This window comes from Rhea pennata, chromosome 3 (genome assembly GCF_028389875.1).
Source record: "Rhea pennata isolate bPtePen1 chromosome 3, bPtePen1.pri, whole genome shotgun sequence".
NCBI classification, from domain to species: domain Eukaryota; kingdom Metazoa; phylum Chordata; class Aves; order Rheiformes; family Rheidae; genus Rhea; species Rhea pennata.
In genome coordinates, this window is record NC_084665.1 from 24,878,125 (window position 1) to 24,899,007 (window position 20,883).

Here is a 20,883-nt window from a genome sequence, read left to right on the forward strand (position 1 = left end):
GACTAGTTTAAAATTCTAGTTGTTAATGGCAGTTTCAGTGCATTAGTTTTTCTTTCTTTTTTTCTCTTTCCCTCCAGTCTACTCTGAATTAATTTTCAATTTATGACTTTACATATATCTTACATGGAGAGAGTTTGGGCTTGTTTTCTCTTTAAAGTAGATGCTAGAATTATGGTCAGTTTTTGTGGGTGATTCAAAAGGGAAATTGCTGTTGACAGTTGTTATTATTTCTCATAGTCATAAGTATTTTACTCTTGTTACTTTTTCTTATGAGGCTGAGATAAGGCAAGGAGAACAGTTCTGCCATTCAGATTGAGTATCATCTTACCTTACTAGAAATCAATGGTACTACTGAAATCAGTTCAGCTATGGAGTAAGTAGTCAGTATTTGCTGTGAAGAGCAGCCACAGGAAGTGGGCCCAAGTTGCTTACATATAACTCTTGATTTTCAGGGCACTGAGCACTAAAGTAATTGCTCATCTTTGGCCTGAAATTGTTTTCTATGTCAAAGTTACAGGTTTCAACTTCTTTTTTTGTCATACATTACTACTAATAATGTAGGGCCTTATTTGATTTCAGCCTCTGAACTGATAACCTTGCTGTTTATAACCATCTGACATTCATTCCTAGATTTTATATGAGTTAGTGGAGTTTATATCCTCACCAAAAACTAGCCTTTTGTTCTTTCAAAAGGAAAATAGATGTAGTTTTATAGCAGCATGAGGTTGATTTTGCACATATACATGCCTATGAATCTGCATGCTTATCCCCCCCGACCCAAAGAGAATACCTGTAAACCTCACTGCTAGTCATATACACTGAATTTGTATAGGTGATATGTCATGGTGATGAGTTTGGCAGTGCTTAGAAGACTTTAAAACTTTTTTTCTAAAAAAAAAATCGTTCAAGCATGGATTTGCTTTGATGTATATGCAAGGTGGCACATTCCACTTTTGAGCTCCTGTTGTATAGTGGAAATCTTTCTTTTACAAGTTCATTTGCTTTATAGAAACAGATCTATAAGATAAGTCAGGCTGGAAGGAGGTCATCTAGTCCAACTAGATGCTCAAAGCAAGGTCAGTTATGAGATCAGATGAGGTTACTTGGGGCTTTAGGCAGTTGTATCTTGTAAACTTCCAGGGAGGGAGACTGTAAAACATTTCAACGCAGCCTGTTTCACTGCTTGACAGTCCTCATGGTGAAGCCAATTTTTCTTACATGCAGTCTGAAACTCTTGCTTGAACTTATGCCTGTTGTCCTTTGTCCTCCCACCATGCACCAGTGTCTCTGTCTTCTTGATAACCTCCCAGTAGGCATTGGCCAGCCGCTATTAGGTCTCCCCAAGAAGCCATTTCTTCTCCACGCTGAACAAGCCCAATTCCCTCAACCTTTCCTCACAGGGCAGGTGCTGCAGCCCCTGATTACTTTCATGGCTCTCTACTGAACTTGCTCTGGTTTATCAACATCTTTATTATACTCAAGGGGGCAAAACCTCAGAGGGGCAGTACTGTAGATATGCTCTAACAAATTCTGAGTAAAGGCAGATAATAACTTTGCTTAGTTGTCTGGCTATGCTATTGTTAATACAGTGCAAGATGCTGTTGGCCCTCTTTGCTGCCAGGGTATATTGCTGACTCATGCTCAGCTTTCTGTCTATGAAGACCCCCTAGATCCTTTTAGCAGAGCTGTTCATTTTGTCCTCACTCTGTAAAGTCGCAAAGGGTGATTTCTTCCCAGATGCAAGACTTGGCATTCGCCTTGTTGGATTTCAGGTAGTTCCAGTTGACCCATTCCTCTGTATCTTTCTGAATGGTGGCCTTGATCTTGAGTGAATTGACAGGTCCCCCCATCTGCAAATTTGGTGAGAGTGCACACTACAGACCAGGTTCTTTGGTAGCTGAGCTCCACTGTTCCTGTTTTCTTTTTGATAGCCAGAAGCTAAACAGAATTAAATCTAAAAAGCTGCTTTATCATATTAGCACACAGTCTATCCAGCTGCTATTCTTACATATGTCACAGAATCACAGAATCACGTAGGCTGGAAGGGACATCCAGAGGTCACCTAGTCACCTGCTTGAAGCAGGTCCAGCCAGAGCAGGCTGCTCAGGGCCGTTTCTAGTTGAATTTTGAATATCTGCATGGATAGAGATTCTACAGCTCCTCTGGGCAACTCATTCCAGTGCATGACTATATAACCTCATAGTTCTCCTTGAATCTAATCTGTATTTCCCTTCTTCTAACTTGTGTCCATTTCCTCTTGTCCCGTTATTGTCAGAGTTCTGGAGCCTGGAGGGAAAAGTGCAGTGGCTCTCTTCATAAATCGGTTCTAGCAGCAATCATTTGGCCAAGAAATGGGCTCTGAAGGGGCAATTACAAGACTACCGAGGAGAGAGCCTGGGATACCATTAGAAAAGTGTACTCAACTGCAGTATTCACAAAACTTTTCTCTACTGCTCGACAGTCACAAAGCTCTTTTATTCTTTCTGATGTTTCTGATTTGGCAACATGACTGTAAGGTAGCAGCCGGCATGAAAAGCGTCTGCTAGAGTCACACTGAAGGAAATGCAGAGTATCTGTAAGCTGACCGCTTCTTTTTTGCTGATTATAGGTCTATATTTTTTTATTTTCTTTATTCCCTAGTGCCCTCTTCTCTAAACCTTAGTGAATTTAACTGTATGAGAGATGCTACAACATTATGTTTCAAAGCAGAAATGATCACTTAAAGCCTAGAAACTTTTTACACTTTAAATATATGAGAGAATATTCTCCTGCTGTTACCTCTCTTGTGACCAAAGCCATTAGACCTTTCCTGGAAATAGCATGCTTTAGGGTGAACTACCTGTGTTTTAAGTGCTACTACGTATAAATATTAAGATTTCCTTTTCTTTCTCCCAGCTTTTCTTAATGTCAGTGTGGGACCCATCTGTAGGACCAAAACAGTGTGAAGTCTGTTCTTTTATTATTGTAGTTTCCCTAAAGTGGAACTATTGTTAGATCAGATCTCTCTATTATATTCGTCAGGATCTGCGAAGTATGGAAATTCAAGTCAAGATGGGGCTCAGTGGGGATCGAGTAGCTGTAGCAGACACGAGTCCTTTCTAGTTAGGACTTTCTTTGCTAAAGAGAAAAAAATCTCAAGTTGTTTCTGATCTGATCTGATTCTGAAGTTGTAGATCTTGGCAGTGGGGTGTTCTTTGTTGCAGCAACTTTCAATTAGCTCAGTCAGAAGCTGGCTTTTTGGTAGTAGTCAACAGCACATAGACTTGCTTGAGCTGAAGTTTTTAGTGATTTGTTAATGATGGGTAATTAAGAATGTCTCTTGACCTGATTCCTATGGGTTAACATGCTATATTCAAGAATTTTGCTTTTTATTTTGGTTCTGTTCTGTAATTGGGTTGAGCTGTTGACTGAGGCTCTAAATCACTTTTGTTTTTTTTCCACTGGTGACCATTTATTTCAGGGTGAGGGGTTTTTGCATACACGTGTTTGTCTTCTGCTTATGTCATTTGCAGCAGTCCTCTGGGATCTGTTCTAAGCCTCTCCATTGTTGACAATTTATATCTTGCCTGTGAGACAAGTTATTCATAAGTATAGGGCTTGGCTTTTGCTATTATGCTGATGAAACCCAGATTTATATTTCACTTAAACTGGATATTGATTCTGCTGTCTCTCCATTTGAGGCTTGTTTGCTGGACATAAAACTTTAAATGCAACTGAATTTCCTCCAGCAGAATGCAGATAAAATTAAAGTGCTGTGATGAGGCACTCTCCAGTATTTTTGAGGTATTGAAATTTAGTTTGATGAATCCTGACAGCTTCTTTGGATCTAAAGTCTGTGTTCTGGGATTGTGTTTTTCTTCTTTCACTGGAAATTTCACCTGAATATTTAGGGCTTGTAAGACTAGATGCAGAAGTTGCACTTTCTAAAAAGATGAAATGACTTTAGAAGACCATGCTGATCGAAGGGACTATGCCCCCTAAATGCTTTGGTCACTATAGTTCAAAGGATTTAAGCACTTTCATTCTTTAGTGGCCAGATTTTTGTAAGCATATTAGCACTTGCTAGGTTTCAGTGGGTTTTTCAGAAGCATTAAGATTCCAGCCCTCTTGTACTTGGAAATAATTACCCAGATCTTTGAAATTCCCTCTATCTGTTTGTATATTTAGATATTTGCATTCTTTGTAGCATTTGGCCTGTTAGCTATTTGTTGGAGTCTGCCTGAGATCCTTAGCTACATCAGATACATGCAGTTGCCTGAGGCCCTGAAGAAAACCCTGACTTAAACAAACTTTATAGCTAATGAGGCCTAGTGAGTTTCCAGTTTTAATTCCTGCAATATTTCAGAAACAGAATTTGTAGACACTTCTTATGAATTGTTAGGAATGGTGTACAGTGTTAGCATACAACAACACATAGAATCAATCCTATTTTTCTCATTTGAAGGAAATGTTGCCTTTAACAGCATATGAGGCTTAGTTCTGTTCTGCAAAGCAGAGTTGTCAGAGTATGGTCTGATTTCCCTGCAGGTGCAATGTCACTCTTCCAAAATTGCAGTGAACTGTGTACTTAGACTGCTTCTTTAGATTAATGGCATAATGTCTTCCTGGTTTTGGACACATTCTTATTTCCACTTGGCAGGCACGGAACTTGCGAAAGATGGAAATCTAGGAGTGGTGCTTTTCAGAAAGTTTTATTGCTCCCTGCTGAGGTTTGTTCTCTGGGAGGCCTATCAGGCCCAATGAGGCAGGTGGGTCTGCAGCACTGAGGATGGACGTCTGCCTCCTCATTGCTGCGGGAGGGACAGCATTTCTCTTGCTTATAGAGTGTTCTTCTCACAGCCCAATTCCTACAGCCAAGTGAAGAATCTAGGAAATAATCTGAGAAATACCAAGGGCAGTAGGTTTGGGTCCTCCCTCTCAAACTCTCAATGAGAAGACAAATCATATTTCTGATACTAGAGAGATCATGATAACAAAAATGGGTGCAAAGCTGTGAAGATTATGACAGGAACAACTACAGGGAGTACAGAATATTTCAGTCCTCTTGGTCACTTTCAGAGATGACAAGAACGACACTTGGTTTGCCAGTCTGTCTGCCAAATTGTTGGCTGAGCTTCAGTTTGTATTGCTTGGTTACTGCCAAAGAGCTAAGTGACTTCTGTAGCTTAAAATGGGGTGGTTTTCTGACTGGCCAGTGATGGATAGTCATCCATTTGAAATATCCCTCATCTTTTGGCTTCTTTTCGTCATTTTAATTCACCATTTCTTCCCATCTCCCTGACAGAAAGACGCACTACAAAGTGGTGACATGAAATAAAATGCAATTCTTTCTTTCACTCCCTTCTTGTCATCCCCTCTCCACTTACTTTCTTTGCAAGAGTGGATTTTTCTTACAGGGGTCTTTGTGCTGCAAGTTTCCAATAAACAGCTGCTCATGCTCTATCAGCATTAGGCTACCAATCTCAGCCTCAGCTTCTGATGAATAAAGCAGACATAACTTTATTGTTTTGCTGATGTAATGGAGATCCTATGGTATTGTAAATACTCTTTAAAAAAGGAAGTAAATGCTTCCTTTGCCCTGTTGAAGGGGACACAATAGGGAGAAGAACTGTTTGAAACTATGCAATTTCCTTTTTCGAGCCCTATTCAAGGGATCATTTTTCTGTTGGCAACACCATCCTAAATTCAAGTGCATAAGCAATGTTTTGATGAATCAAACCTTGTGTTTTGTTCATTAAACTAAATAGTGATATTAGACTGTATTTATTAGCTTCCAAGATTACTGGTGAGACTGCTACACCACCACTCTTTCTTGGTATATTGTGACTCTGACATACTCAAAACCATGACAAGCTACCCTTTAAAACGGCATTAATATGAGTAGCGGGGGGAAATATACTCCAGAGCTGTAGATGACTTGATATGATTTCCTTGATTGTATCTTTTTATTTATGAGGCATAATTTATGACTGCTGAAAAGCAAACTAAAATGAGTGATGACTAACTACAGCCAAAGTAATAAATCAGTAGCGGAGAAAGAAGTGGTGATTTTGATCGAATCTATTGAATTAGCTGTTGCCCTTAGCCATTACAGGTATTGGAAAGACCTTTTAATATCTGCTTATCTCTCTCATGGGAATATGGTAACTATCTCATTATATACCCATAGGAAACAAATTATTTAATTTTCTACCTTTTAGAGTTAAATCTGCTTACATCTCTCATTAATTACTAGTGTTTTACTATGTTGTATGAAATGAACTTCCTTTAGAATTTGGTAATTTTGTTTTAGCCCCAAAGTGTTTGCCTGTTGTCTTTCTCCTCGCTCTCCCCAAAAAGTGTTTGATGCTTTTGTTATTAGCAGTTGAATAGTGAAGATGAATAACAATCTTAAGAGGCTCAAATTATCATAGTGCTAGGAGCCTGGACTTAAAAATCTATCCCATTATATATTTATGGCCTCTCTAAGAATGCTAACTGAATGCTGAAAAGGGAAAAGTATAGATTCATGGATGAGTGATTAGAAAGCACACATTTGTTTACTACCTCTTGTACCCCTGATCATGAGCAGACAGAATCACAGAATAGTTGAGGTTGGAGGGGACCTCTGGAGATCATCTAGTCCAACCCCTCTGTTCAAGCAGGGTCACCTAGAGCATGTTAGATGGGATCTTGTCCAGGCAGGTTTTGAATGTCTCCAGAGAAGGAGACTCCACAACCTCCCTGGGCAACCTGTTCCAGTGCTCCGTCACTCTCACAGTAAAGAAATTCTTCCTTATATTCAGGTGGAACATGATACTTTGTTCTTGTTCTTGCAAAAACAACTAAATGTTGGATGCTGTGTTTCTGAAAGTTGCTGACATTACATCTTGGGACTTAGCTGCACAGCCTTGAATGGAAGTCATACTCTTAAAACATCTTTCTTTCTTGCAAAAGAGTTACCCAGAGAAAACTCTATACTTACTTAAGTGTAAGGTTAGAAAATGAAGAAAACTGGGTCAGGAAACACAAAGCAAAACCTCAAGTAGTGCTGTGTCTTTGGGACCTCTAGGAAACAAGTGGAGAAAGAAGGAATGGCATGAACTGCTCTGTGCTGCAGTTCCTCTGTCCTGGAATGTGTGGAGTAGTGCTGGTAAGGAATTATCTGTGACAAGACCAGCAGCCCCAGGCATGTGGAGTCCTTGCAATTCCTAAGGTCGGGGACCTACGTTGTGCCTGACTCTTCTACGTAGGAATAAGGAGTTAAATGCACTGGCTAGCATCTGGATTCTGTCTGAAACAGAAGATCCCAGCCATCGTTGACTTTGAAAGTCAGCAGGAGCTCAGGACTGCTACCTTCAGATAGGCAAGCTACCACCAGACAATCCCCTCTTCTGGCTACTACTTTTTTGCCACTCTTCAGTGTAAGTGAATGAGAATGAGATTTCTTCAGTAATGGAGAGTTTCTCATTCTCCGTAGTCTGTTAGATGCCTTCAGCTCCTCTCTGCATGAATAGAGAGGATTTCCTCTCGGGAACTTTCCTGTTGGTCACTGTGCTTAAAACTGTGATACCTGTCACATTGTTTGAGCCAGGCCTGAGATGCCTGAGATGTGGGTTTGTGAGCTGGCAGGCCATTTGTGCACCCAGAATATCTGCTGCCAAACCACTGCTCAGTTAGTTGTAATTATGCTTCTTCACATAATTGGATTTATGTGATCAAAGGATTGCTATTTTGGTTTTTTGAAGGAAAGGGAGTTATGTTTTTGTTTTGTTTTTTGGCCAGCTTCTGTTTTCTTCCTTAATTCTGGACTGTCTTTGTCCATTCAAGTGGATTTCTTTGAGTACTTTATTTTGGCAGCTTTTTCCATTGTTCATTACATTGATGCCACAGTGCTCGCCTGGTTTATGATTGCTTTAATTCTAGTGCTTTTCTTGAGAGGCATGATTGGAGAAGCTGTGGAACCAAATATTCAGCTGTTTCCCTCAGTTCTGTTTAATCTCTCTCTTCTGTCTGATTTTTTTTGCCTTTAATGAGAGGAGTCATTGCTCAGTATTACCATGAAACTGATCCTAAGTATCCAGGAAAACCTCTGACTGGTATAGGTCAGAGTTTTAACAAGTCAGGCTCACTGTGTTAAGGCTGCGGCAGTTTTCTTAGCACTTTTCTTGCTGCTCCTCATAGTTTTTGTACCTTCTTGGCTGTACTGCTGACCTTGGATGGTGTCATATGATCATTTTGAGTGAGGGCAAATCACTGGTCTCTTTCAGAAGAGGTCTGTGATGACTCGTTTATGATGGAGAAAAGAAGCTAGCTTACCTGTAACTTGAATAACTGGAATTCTGTAGTTCTCTGAATATATGATCTCTAGAGAGGTTTCCCCTCTTTCTCTGCACTCAGCACTTCAAAGTGCTGTCTGGGCCAGGGGCCAGCAAAAAGATAAAACATTTTAAATAGTGACTCCTGTAGATGATTTTGGAGCCCTCTCCTGGTTTTGGGGGAACAATGCTGCCGTTAACAGCTCTACGTCTTTTGGCAGGCTACTGAGCCATGCACCATGATGTCAGACTTAATGCTTTTGGAGGCAGTATATTCAGAAAGTCAACTTAAAAGAACCTCCTTCTGTTGGCTTTCTGCTGTGTGCGCTATGTCATTTGCTAAGTCTCTGCTTACCTGAGGTGTGATTGCTTCCTCTTTGCCCCGTACATCTGTTCTACTCTGAGATAACTTTTAAAGTCTTATGTTAGAGACAACAGGTAGTGCTGCTGCTCATTAAATCCTTTATATTTCTATATAAATGCAGTTAATATTTTTTGTGCTGAGTAAATCAGCTTTTAGAATGAATTTATGTAAACTCAAAAAACTTGATGGAAGCCCAAACTATGGCATTTTAGTTTAACCATGTTAACCAGGCAACAGGTTTCAATTACCTCTGATTTATATGGTGAATTTTGAGACTGAACTTCCAATTTTAACAGGTATTCCTGTTAAAATCGTGGCTGCTGTTTTCTTACTGTCTCATTTCTTTATGCACTTAAGTGGCTAAACAGTAGCATTTTCATCTACAATGAGTTCTGTGCACTTACTGCTCAGAGTCTACAAATACTGATCAGGATTTATTTGGATGGCCATTCTCGAAGGGAAATATTTTTATACCTATCCATCCTTTTACAGATAGTTAAGCAGAAGCAGAGAGTGCTATGGGAATCAAGCTTAGGCGAATGTAAATCCAGAATTTAGATCCTCAAAACTCCTGCTCAGCTATCACAATTGTCTGATGTTGAATCTGATGTTACTCTGCCCAGTCAGTCTTGAATTCATTATGCTCATGCCAGGTGAAACAGCCCCACAGGGAGCACCAAGAACCCCAAGAGTGGAGCTGGATCGACTGCTTGGGCATTTCCCCTCTGGAGGGTGGCAGGCTTGAAACCCCTCCAGTGGAGCATGTGATTGAACCTAAGTACCTGCCTCCTGGAAGAGTTCATTAAAACCTAGTTGCAATATGAAAGGGGATGAGCATCCCCTTTCCCCTTGTTCTAAGATAGTGCTTCAAAAGAAAGAGGCCGTTATTCTGAAATGGGCTTGTTTTCTGAAAGACAAGACTTAGGCACCTATAAATGATCCCTATAGGAAAGGGATCGGTGGAGGATGGTGTCCCTCTGCAGCCTTTATCTGCATGACAGAAATGAATAAAATGGCAAGGTGCATCCCTCTCTCATCAGAATTTCCTGGAGGTCTTATTCTGAGGCCTAGTACTCCTGTGATTATATAGGAGTACACAGGAAACCTCTGTGCCTAACTTGTGGCATTCAGTTTTGCTGTGGGGAGCTTGCTGGGCAGTTGGACATCTGACGCTGTTACGGTCTGCGCTCATTAAGGCCACAGCCTGGAATAGAACTGGAGTGTTTGAACTAAGGTCGGTGTTGAGTCAATGTGAGTGGTCTGTTCAGAGCTATCCTTTCTGTATGTGGCCTATTCTTTCCATACAGATATATGCCCCTAGAAATGAACTACTGTAGGCAAATCTCTGTAGTAGCAAGGATCTAACTGAGACGGAGGGTTTGATCTATTGCAGTAAAGTGAACAGAGTTTGAGTTTATGAGAAGTTCACAGCAGAGGTATATTAAGAGATACATTACTGATTTAACTGAAAATGAAAGTACTTTGGCTGAGTATTTTATTGTCGAATATCATCTGTAGGGTGATACTTCCACAGTGTTTCACTAGACAGTGGAATGAAGCAGTAACTTTGGTTTTATAATTGGCAGAACCACCATCTTCAAAGCCTTTGTGGTGCTTTTTGGCTTTCTTCCTTCCCCAGGCTCCTTGTGAAGTGTCCTATGGTCTTGGAACTTAGTACTGCAAGCCGAAAAGACTCCAGGGTCAGTTATAAAGACCTCTTATTTATAACTTCCTTCCTTTCTTTCTTTTTCTTTTTCTTTCTTTCTTTCTTTTCTTTTTTTTTTTTTTTTTAAGCACAATCTCACTGTCCGCTTGTCCAAGTCTTCTGCCCCGAGCAGATCACACAAGAACATGTTTTAGTGTAGTTAGAACTGCTCGACATGAAAGCTTACTAAGGAATACTTACACTAAAAATCACTCAGACAGTCCTCTTGTATTGCCATTTAGATCTATCATTCTGATTGATCACTGTGCGGTTGGCTAATATTGAGCCTAATTTAACCCTATACGCTCACACATCCATCTATTCTGTCTATTGTACCTGACATTCTACAAATTACTTACTCATGCAAATGATGACCTAAGGCAACCTTTTATGATATTCGTGTTTAATTATACAAATGGTTTTTGATAAATAAGATTATACATCCTTCCATATGTTTATTCACTCCTTGATGAAAGCAAAATTTAATTTTCATGCAGATTTGTTGGAGACTGTGTTTAATAAGTGCTGAGTTTTATGTAGTCTGCAGATCACTCCGGTTTTGGGAAGCTGACAAAATCAGTAGGCATAGTTCAGAGAGACATGTAGTTTTTAATCAGACCTAATTCAAGCTGCTAAATTTTGAAATCTTGGAACTGAAACTGTTGCCTTTGTGCTTATACAATAAAGCAGATGTGAAAATAAATGAGAGATGCTAGTTTAACTGTATTTTTCAATGTATTTTATTTATATTACAGGTTTTTAAAATGTTGACAGATGATTAATACATTCATATATTTTTAGAGGGGATGCTCCTTTAAAACTTTCCATATTTAAAAAGCAACTAGAGTTTGCCTTGTATGATTCATTCAGGGTGAACCTATCTAAATATCACATGGGGCCAGGCTGAATTGATTGCGACTGCTTGTGTACATGAAGGAAGTGTGTAGAAGGGAGGCAGTGGCAGAACTGGAAATCAGTATTTTTGTTCAGATATCTTTGAATTCCTACCTTTATCTACATCATACCATTTAGAGAGGACTCCTTGAGAAGCTACAATGTTTTCAGAGCTTGGGGATCAGGTGTGAAAAAGAGACATCAACAGGTGCACTGTCTGAGACTTGAAATATACTTATTTTCCCTAAATGTAATGGTGGGAAATACTCCATTCTTCTATTAGAAAGTCACTCGCTCAATACAGGTGTTGGATAGCTGGCAAGGAATGTTTTGCATAGATGTCATTGTGCAGTGTCTTTCTCAATATTACTACAGGTGCACTAGCATTCCCGTCTAATTACGGATATTTTGTAGGATCAAGTCCTTCACTGGCAGTTTCTCTATTTTTTGTGCCGAAGGTGTGGTCAGTAAACTCTGCAGGCCGGGCGCCGAGCGGCTGGTCACGCTGCCGGACTGGCCCTGCCCCTCCTGAAGGCCTGGGACCCCCGCTGTTTGACACCGTGGCATCCACGGTAGCTGTGGTGAACATCAGTCCTCCTCTTAAGCCAAACGGGATAGTCAGTATCTACAGGCTTTTTTCTAATGATACCAGGGGCACTCCTGTGGTGGTGAGTACTAGCTAAACTATTTTTTTATATTTCCATTTGAACTTATATTTTTATATATAGCTTTTTTATAGCTTTGACAGTTTTGTTCTTACTAGGTGCTACTGTTGGTTACAGATGTTCTTCCTCTCTTGCATCTTTTTTTTTTTTTTTTCCCTGCTCTGCAATGCTCTCTTCTGGGCAAAGCAGGACCAACACTCTCACTCAGCTAAATGTTACACTTCTCAAGAATTAACCTCACCATTCAAACCTCTCTCACTTAGTAATATGCTCTGACAATGCGATGAAAATCTCAAATATTGTTCAAGGATGCTTAACCATCCAAATTAAATACTTCCAGACAGCTTCCGCCAGTCCAAGTGGTTCAGGTGGAAACTGTAGCCAGTAAGAAATCAGTCATATGCTTTGGAGAGCATACAGTTTTGAGTTCAGAAGAGAATCCTGTGCATGAAATGCCCTTAAAAATCTCACTTGTTATTAGGAAGCCCTTAGGAATAATGCAAGCAGCAAGATGACTGTTTCTGTTCTTGATGTCTCAGCCTAGACTGTCTCAAAAGATATTCTTAATGGTGACTTTTAGAGGAGGCTGTTAGCTGTTCAGATAAATCTTAGCAAACCACTTCCTTAAGTGACTGAGCTCTGTATTTTTGTGTCTGTGTACATGTCCAATGGGAAATTCCAGGTGTATCTGTGGAGTCAGTGTCTTCTCTAGCTTGGGAACTAGCTGCATTGGAGAGGTCTGTAGGAGAGATTCTGAAGGGTTCTGTGTCATCCTGAAAGGTTTCCTCACTTTTTAGGTATGTCTGGCCTGTGGGCCTAGGAGTCTTCCCATTCACTAGCATGGGAGCTTGGGAGCCCAGAAAGAATGGCTTTACCTATGGGCACGACAGCAAATTGCTGGGGGTTTTTTTGGTTTTTTTTTTTTTTTTTTTTTTTTTTTTTTTTTTTTTTTGCGCAGGAAGGTTAAACAGATATGAAGAGACTTTAGCAATGCTAGGGATGCTTTAGCAGGGCTCAGGTGCAGCTTGAGTTTTGCCTTGGGATAGAACCCATCAGATGTTCAGAAATGACAAAAACCAACTAAACTAGGAAACCTGCAGCACTTCATTAGATTTATAGAATGAGGGAATGTGGGTAAAGTCTAGGGCTAGAGAAGGTGCCTGGAGCTGTATCACCTAATCAATGCAAAATGCTTGAATACCTTTTGTCTGTTTACCTTTTAGGAGTTGATAAATGTTTTACCTGGTATGAGGATTTTTTTCCCTTGTCCCATGTTAATTTGCTTGGAAGTGCTAGGGATGTCTTCCCAAGTCGTCAGTGCTGTCCATGAATTTAAACTGCTTACTGATTGCACATTACACATTTATTTCTCTCAGTGTCATTGACTGCATCTGTATAGATTCTGTCAGCTCACCTCACTGGTACCTGTATGGCTTTCCATTTTCATCCCCTCATACCTGCCATACTGCTATCTTGTCTCTGGCACTGACATCATACAGTACCAAGTGCTTTCTTTCGTTTGTTTGACTCATTCCTTCCTATCTTCTGCTGCACTCTGCTGAATCAGGTGCTGCCAGTGGGAGCAGATGTTGTGTTGATGGTGTTTTCTGCATATTTTGATTACTTTGCCTTTAGAAGCTATACCCACAAATGACTATGGCAGAGAGGTGAAGGAGCAGTTCCTGCAAGCAGTTTCAGAACAAGAGCACAGTTTTCATTGTCGGAACCGGGAAGCCTCCCTCACTGAGAGTAGTAGAGTTGCCTACAGTCTCATCGAACACCACAGCAGTTTGAATGCAGAGCAGCATTGTGTTGGCCCTCAGCTCAAAGCCACGCTACTAAAAAGTTATGTTCTCCTATCATGTAAACTGACACACCAGACATTCCCATCACTGTTGCCAATGCTGTCTCCTGTATCCAAGCCAAGGAAGTCTGAGAGATATGCATGTGTATTTGCTACACTGACTTACCATGGAGCCTTTTCCACATTCTTGTCTTTTTTTCCAGTACCACTTAGTCCAAAGCTTCTCCTTAAAGATTTTCAATGTCTGTTTCTGAGAATGACCCTTGCAACCTGATGTACAGCGGTTACAGCTCAACTCAAGAGGTTTGTGAGGCCACTGATCACATGGGCTTCTCTTTGAATGGTACCCTTTTTAACTTTGTAATGGGAAGAAAATAAATATAGACTTCTCAGTGTGCAGCAGCTGCATTAATGTCAGACTTAGGGGACATGCAGAACCTCGTGTCCTTCTTCTGGAGTTAATTGACCTCATTAACTTTTGCTTAGTAGTTATGTCGCTTGAAGCTGTGTAAAGTTCCCTCTTAAATTTTATAGCTATCAGAAGGGACTGCCACCCAGCAGACAATACATGGGCTAAGACCTTTTACCACATACACCATTGGTGTGGAGGCCTGCACCTGTTTCAACTGTTGCAGCAAAGGACCTGTTGCCCAAGTCACCACGCAGCCAGCTCCACCCTCTGAGCAGCCCCCTCCGCAGATTCGCACCGTGACCTCTAGGAACGCCTCTTTCCAATGGAGTGCCCCACAGTCACCCAATGGCATTGTCACCAGGTAGGACCTGCAGCCCGACTGAGCCTTCCTGAATCAGCATGGGGTGGTGGCAGAGCAATTTTCCTGAATATGAGCTGGAATCGTATGGCCGAGAGCTCTGGTCAGTTGTGACTGCTGTGCTCCTCCTTCCCAGTGTGAGTGACGATATCCCATGTGGCCTAAATTCCATCCAGGAGATGTTCACTCACAGCAGTTGCTTTTCTCCTCAACAGGCTACGGGGGAGATGGATGGCAGAGAGAAGGGACTCTTTCATTATGCCCCAAATTGTCAGTCCCCCAAAGCCAGGTATGGGGAGGCAGTGATGAGGTGGCAGTTCTGGAGGTCTCTGGCTGCATCAGCCGCTGCCGAGTGGAACGAATTGCCTGACAATTGTGTTTGCACAGCCAAAAGGTTGTGAGAACAACTGGCAGCGAAGGGACAGCTGCACCTTGTATTTACTAAGACAAGTCAGCTATCTGATTTGCAGAATTGAGCAGCAAGGTAGCAGGCAATCTCATTGTGGCTATGAATGACAATCATGGTTGTCTGTAGTTATCCTACAGCTGGGGCCAAATTCTCCAGGAGAAAATCTGGCATCAGGCCCATTCTATTCTGTAGTAGTCAGATATACAGCAGCTGGGATGAAAGGGTCTTCAACTGGTTGGCCGGCTGTTATATAATTAAGCCTCTTGATTAATCAAAATATAAACCACCTTCTCAGCTATGAGCTCCACGTGTATATGGCTTGCCCCCTGAACCTACAGCCGGCAGTAAAGACCTGCAGTCCTGGCCCAACTGAAGTGAAGTATACAGGAAAAGGACAGAGCGCCAACGTGTCCAACCTTGAGCCTTACACAACCTACAACCTGAGAGTCGTGTCTTACAATTCTGTTGGCAGCAGCGCCTCGGAGTGGATTGGTTTCACTACTGAAAAGGAGCGTGAGTATGAGAAATGATTCACAGATCAGAAATTCCTGTTTCTGTTGTGGGAGGCTGAACAGAGCCAAAGACATTTGCCCTTCTGTGAAAGCTGGTGTTCCTAGAAATCTGCTCTTACATGTCTCCAGTTACTGTGCCTCTGCTGCCAATTCACTGGAATTCTGTGGCTTGACTGCTCATTTCTTTAAGTAGATTTCTTTGCTCATCATTAGAATTCACATCCTCTGTCTTCTGTGAAGAGGAAAAGTTTTATTTTATTGAGAATGGGCAGTGAAGTTATAAAACATAAAATATTGAAACAATATCAGAAGACTGATGTGCAGTAATAAAAATGTTGCCATAAACAATCCCTGGGAAAAGTGGACATCTTAAAAGAGACCTGGTGATTCTTTTCAGGAATAATCTTACTGTCCTAGTTCAAGCCAGACTTCTGCCAGGGCCCATAGGAGTTTTATTTGGATTTAGTCTGAATATGTCCTGTGACATTCAAATAAGAATTCGTTACTATCAGACAGCCATAGACAGTACTTTATGGTCATGTGGTGATCTGCATGGAAATTAAACATGCAGGACTTGTGCCTACAGTCAGAATAGATTTTACCATCAAAACTGAATTTGAAGTAGTTTAACATCAGCTTTTATTGAGAAGATCTATGGTGCTAGAGTCATTCTATAACAGATGAGATGGGCATTTCATCTCAGCCTGCCAAATCAGGACAAAGAGGATGCTAACTTTTTATCATATACCTTGAATGTCAGGATTTCAGAATCACCTTTCTAGAAAACCCTTCAGCAGCAATTGCTAATTCTATGTGGTAGTTATTAAAATGCATCTGCTACATTGAGGGCATCCTCAGCTGAAAATTTGGGGTGGAACAGCCCCAGATTTTCTTTAAAGTGATCCTTGAAAAAAAGGCCTCATCTCTAAAGCTGTATTTTGTTAAACTGCACACTTTTGAGGTAGAACTTTATAATGAACTCTTAAATGGAGAAATTCAGGTATCCAGAATGAAAGGGTTTGAAAGCCAGTTTCTAATCCCTGCCCACTGGATCTGCAGCCCTTCTTCTAGTCTTATTTTTCTTGCCTCGCTGAGCTACTCCCAACCTGTTCTCCTGAGTCAGTCTGAAAGTCTTCTTCCTCTTGCCTGGAAGACTTGATTTGGTGAAATTGGGCAATTAGTAGCAAAGCGCAGCTGGACAAGCTACTTTCTTATGACCAAAGCAGCATACAGTGGGCGCAAGGTTTAATGACAAAGGCACAAGAAAGCACTACCTTAAGTCTCTTGTCAGCAGGCTGTTGAGCCCAGCTGATGAACTCAGCTTCCCCAAAGTGAGTTTTGTGTTTCTTTTCTCGCTGCCTGCTGTCTGTTTTTGCTTTTCTGAAAACCAATGTTTTCACGTATTTGCCTGCATTAGCATATAATCTTGGGCAATATCCTGGGGCTTGCAAAAGCATTCTTTCCAGTTCGGTTTCCACAGCCAGGTATGCTGTTAGGTACAACCTGAACACATACCACCCCCTGTATCTCCTGTTGCCCATATTAAGCTGGAGTTTAGCTTATACAGTTTTCATGTTTATTCCACATGTTGAATGACAGAGGAAGGGAGGTGTATGTTTTGATTTTAAAGATATTATGAGACATTTCTGATTTCTCGATATAGAGGCTGGCATGCTGGGGCAGCTTTCTCTTTTCTCCTTGCATCTCCTTGCATCACACGTGTGTGTGAGAGAGCTTGTATCATTTTTTAAGTCTCTGTCTCTATGCTATTTTACTTAAGAGTCATGCCTGTTGCCTAGAAATGAGCTTTTTCCTTTTTGTGCAGCACCTTGGTACAAGGCTCCTTTTTCAGTTGTCAGCAATTTATCTACCATCCACGTAGACTGGAGTCGAACTTTTGTGCTGAATGGACGCCTGAAGGAGTACGCATTAACTGAGAGTGGACAGCGCATCTACAGTGGCTTTGACACTGAGCTATATTTACCACGGACATCTGACAAAAGTCAGTTTCAATATCCTGTATCTTACTCTCTGTGAAATACTATTTGGCTTAATTAGTATATTTGTGTGCTAAATTTAAGCAACATCCGTAGTTACCCCAAGCTAAGAGCACAGGAGTGTACTAAAGATGACTGTCACTTGCTAACTGAGTGCAACCCCTCTGTTTAAAAATATCAGAGAATATCAGAACTGCTGTCATGTGTATCTGGGCTGTAGAATAGGGGAAGAGGTTGGAGAAGTGAAATCCAGATTCTACCAACCCAATAACAAAGAGCTTGGTTAAGAGACGCTGTGAGGTTCATTTTGTGGACTTCACTACTGCTCTTCCTTCAAGTGGAGAAATGAATGGAAATCTAGGAAACAGCTCTAGCTACCTATGACTGCCCTCTGAATCTTTGCCCAAATCACTGAGTTGCATCTAAGCAGATGCTTGAAGTGAAACACTTAAGAGCGAAGTTTCCCTTAAGCGTTTTGCCTGACTGAGGGATAACGCTTTGGTTCATTGTGAGACTTTTCCCAAATCCTGGACTTTAGCTGCAATTCCACCTTTCAAGCTTGAAAAAACGTGGAAGTCATGAGCCTCAGAGAAGACTGGAGTCTGATTTTTTTTTTTTTAATATTACTATTACTTTTTTTAAGCCAAATCAAGTCAGCAGCTTGTGGAATCAGCTGTGTTTTGAATGGCAGTTTTTGTTTCAAAAATTTGTGGCCTTTAAAACACAAGCAGATTCTGACAATAGGAGAAAAAAAAACAAGAAAAGATATTTTCTGTTTTTTAAATGCTTTTTTTTGTGATATTTAAACGATTCTTCTTTTTTATTTCCTGATTACTGCAATGACGCTAATACAATTTTTTTTTTAACTCAAATGTTCTTAGCAAGTTTGAATCAGCCATGAACAGAGTATGAGGGAGTTGGGGCACAATGATGAATAAATTTACTTAATGAAAGTTACTAATTGCATGTCATTGGAAGAGGGAAGCATGGGTGATAAAATAGCAATATGATTTGTAGCAACATCATAGTGGGGTCTACTTATGATCTGCCATAGTTTTATAGTTTAGAAGTTTAATACTCTGGTATAAAGAATTATGAGGCTCTAATGTGGGGCTTATCTGCGTTATGGGCTATGTCGATATATACCTTGGCTTTTCTCAGATTTGGCTATCTCCTCTGGTGGATCATGGTGAAAAGTAGCACCTAAGGAATTTTATTTTCTCCTGTTGATACATTTTCCAACCTTTTTGCTCAGCCTTTTTCTTTCAAGTGACATGTACCACTGATGAAGGAACTGCCATGACACCGGTCATCAAATACAGCACTGGAGATGGACTTGGTAAATACATGAAGAAATTATCTAGCACCTACTGACTTTATGTGCTTGTGGTAGGTATTTGATACATAGTGCATGCCAGACAGAACGGAATCTCATCAGTAGATCCTTAATGCCTTAAGTATAAGGTAAGCAGGTAATGTGCCTTTTTTTTGCCCTGGATGAATTTCAGTTTCTTTACATCATGATTAGCTTCAGGTCCTTTCTCTGGCCTTGCAATGGTTTCTTTTAATTTTACACAGTCAATTATTTTGCTCCCAAACGTAGTGCTTTTTTCCTAGTGAATAGTATCAGTTCTTTTTCTAATGTTTAGCTCCAGATTAAGATTATATTGAATTCTAATGCTGTCCTCCCACGTTTCTTCTTAGTTTGACAATGAAAATATACATCTCTTCTCTCTCTCACCTCAACAAGTCCTTCCATCTAAAGAAAGAAGAAAAGTACCAGCTACTTGTGTATGATTCTTCAGCCACTTATGGTTAGCAGTTACATGTGGGACATGTTTCCCTAACCAGTTTATGAGAATGTCACCTGAGATGGTGTCACAAGTCACAGTGGAAAGACCAATTTTATAATACCTACTGTTCTCTTGTTGTCCAGGCCCTTTGCATGTTTCATGCATCCAAAGTAGTTTGATGTAATTAAATCCAAGTCAGCTGTTGTCTATTATCTTGTAGGTACCAACCACAAAGAAGTTTGTTTCCCATCTCCTTAGTTTTCTGGGAACCAAAGTTGAGCTGGAACCACATCCTGTCCTCCTGCATCTCTCTGACATTGTTTTTATTCATTTATTTTTTGGTTGAGTTGCCTCTTGTTCAGCATCTTAAAACAAATGGGCTTTGGCTTTGCAATTACGCTTTGCACAGGAGTTCCATCGTATCCCTTTTCTTGATCTCATTCCATCCTCCTGCAGAATTTGTGGCTGCAGGCTGCAGTGGAGATGTTGTGAAGTGTTCCCACTTGCTCTACATCTGTCACCTTCCACAGTCAATTCCTTTGTTCTTTTGATTGCTGGTTGTACCCAGAGTCTATTGCTTACTGGATCAGCAGCACAGGCAGCTTGCAAGTGAAGATGATGAGAATTTTTTAGCAAAGAACCTGGATGCACATGTTGGGTTGCAAATAACCAGGAAACTCTGTCACTGAAATTTCTGATGCTTATGTCATATGTGAGCAAAGCCAAGTGGCTGATTTTTCTAATAAGCTGGGGAAGAAGTTTTGTATTAATTTATTACTACTCATTTCTCTTCGGTCTTTCTCTTACTCTCCTTTTGACTACACAGGCCTGCCACCACATAGTATTGATACTGTGCTGGAGAGAGAGAATATGTCCTCTGTCTGTAGCTCTCTGAAATTATTGTAGTCATTCTCACTCCTGAAGGTTACTCGGAGAAGCCTTTTTTCCTTATTTTTTTTTTTTTTAATTCCATCTCCACAGCCTCCTTTCTCAGGAGCTGCTGATGCAGTGGTGGTTTCCAGCCTGAGTAACATTGCCAGAACTTTAAGCAGGGTCTCTTGAGGGTATTAAGCTTTTTATTATAGCCTGCTAGCATATTGAACCATTATGCCACCTTGAACATAAGTGCAAATAAGCACATGATGACAAACTGACTTAAATTTCTGCCTAATTTATCAGAGAGAAAAGGGATAGCATATTGTTAAATGGCTTTCTCAGATAACACTCCCTTTCTCCCTACTCTCTTTTGATATTTTTAGGTCTGATCTTGACAACACCTGGAGAGAAGGACAAAGTGGAGGCCAAAAGTGCAAAATTCTACAATGAGCTGTGGTTTGCAGTGTTGATGGTAGTTCTAGGTTTGATCCTCTTGGCTCTTCTTCTCTCCTTAATTCTTCAAAGGAAAGTCCACAAGCAACCCTATGCACGAGACAGACCTCCTTTAGTTCCACTCCAGAAAAGAACATCACCCATGAGTGTGTATTCATCTGGTGAAACCCATACGGTATGTTGGGCAAAACGCGATGTTGTGCACTCACTTTGTTGTTCTTCTATCTGGATGTTTTTACCTCCATCATTTTGTTGCACTCTTGGTTAGTAAAGGATGTTGTCCAGAGTTGGAATGGAGCTCTCTGGTCTACCTGTGAAGGCGTGAGGTATCCTCACAGAGAGCC

At 40.8% G+C, this 20,883-nt stretch overlaps 1 protein-coding gene across 1 annotated transcript in view; it reads left to right on the forward strand.

Moving 5' to 3' along the window:
* The window catches only part of USH2A (usherin), a 397,775-nt gene that overhangs the window by 370,403 nt on the left and 6,489 nt on the right, over positions 1-20,883 (forward strand). The window contains exons 64-69 of the mRNA XM_062573566.1: positions 11,719-11,928; positions 14,264-14,502; positions 15,204-15,421; positions 17,246-17,422; positions 18,673-18,756; positions 20,470-20,714. Coding sequence (XP_062429550.1) covers positions 11,719-11,928; positions 14,264-14,502; positions 15,204-15,421; positions 17,246-17,422; positions 18,673-18,756; positions 20,470-20,714 — 1,173 coding nt within the window. The remainder of the gene's footprint in view (positions 1-11,718; positions 11,929-14,263; positions 14,503-15,203; positions 15,422-17,245; positions 17,423-18,672; positions 18,757-20,469; positions 20,715-20,883) is intronic.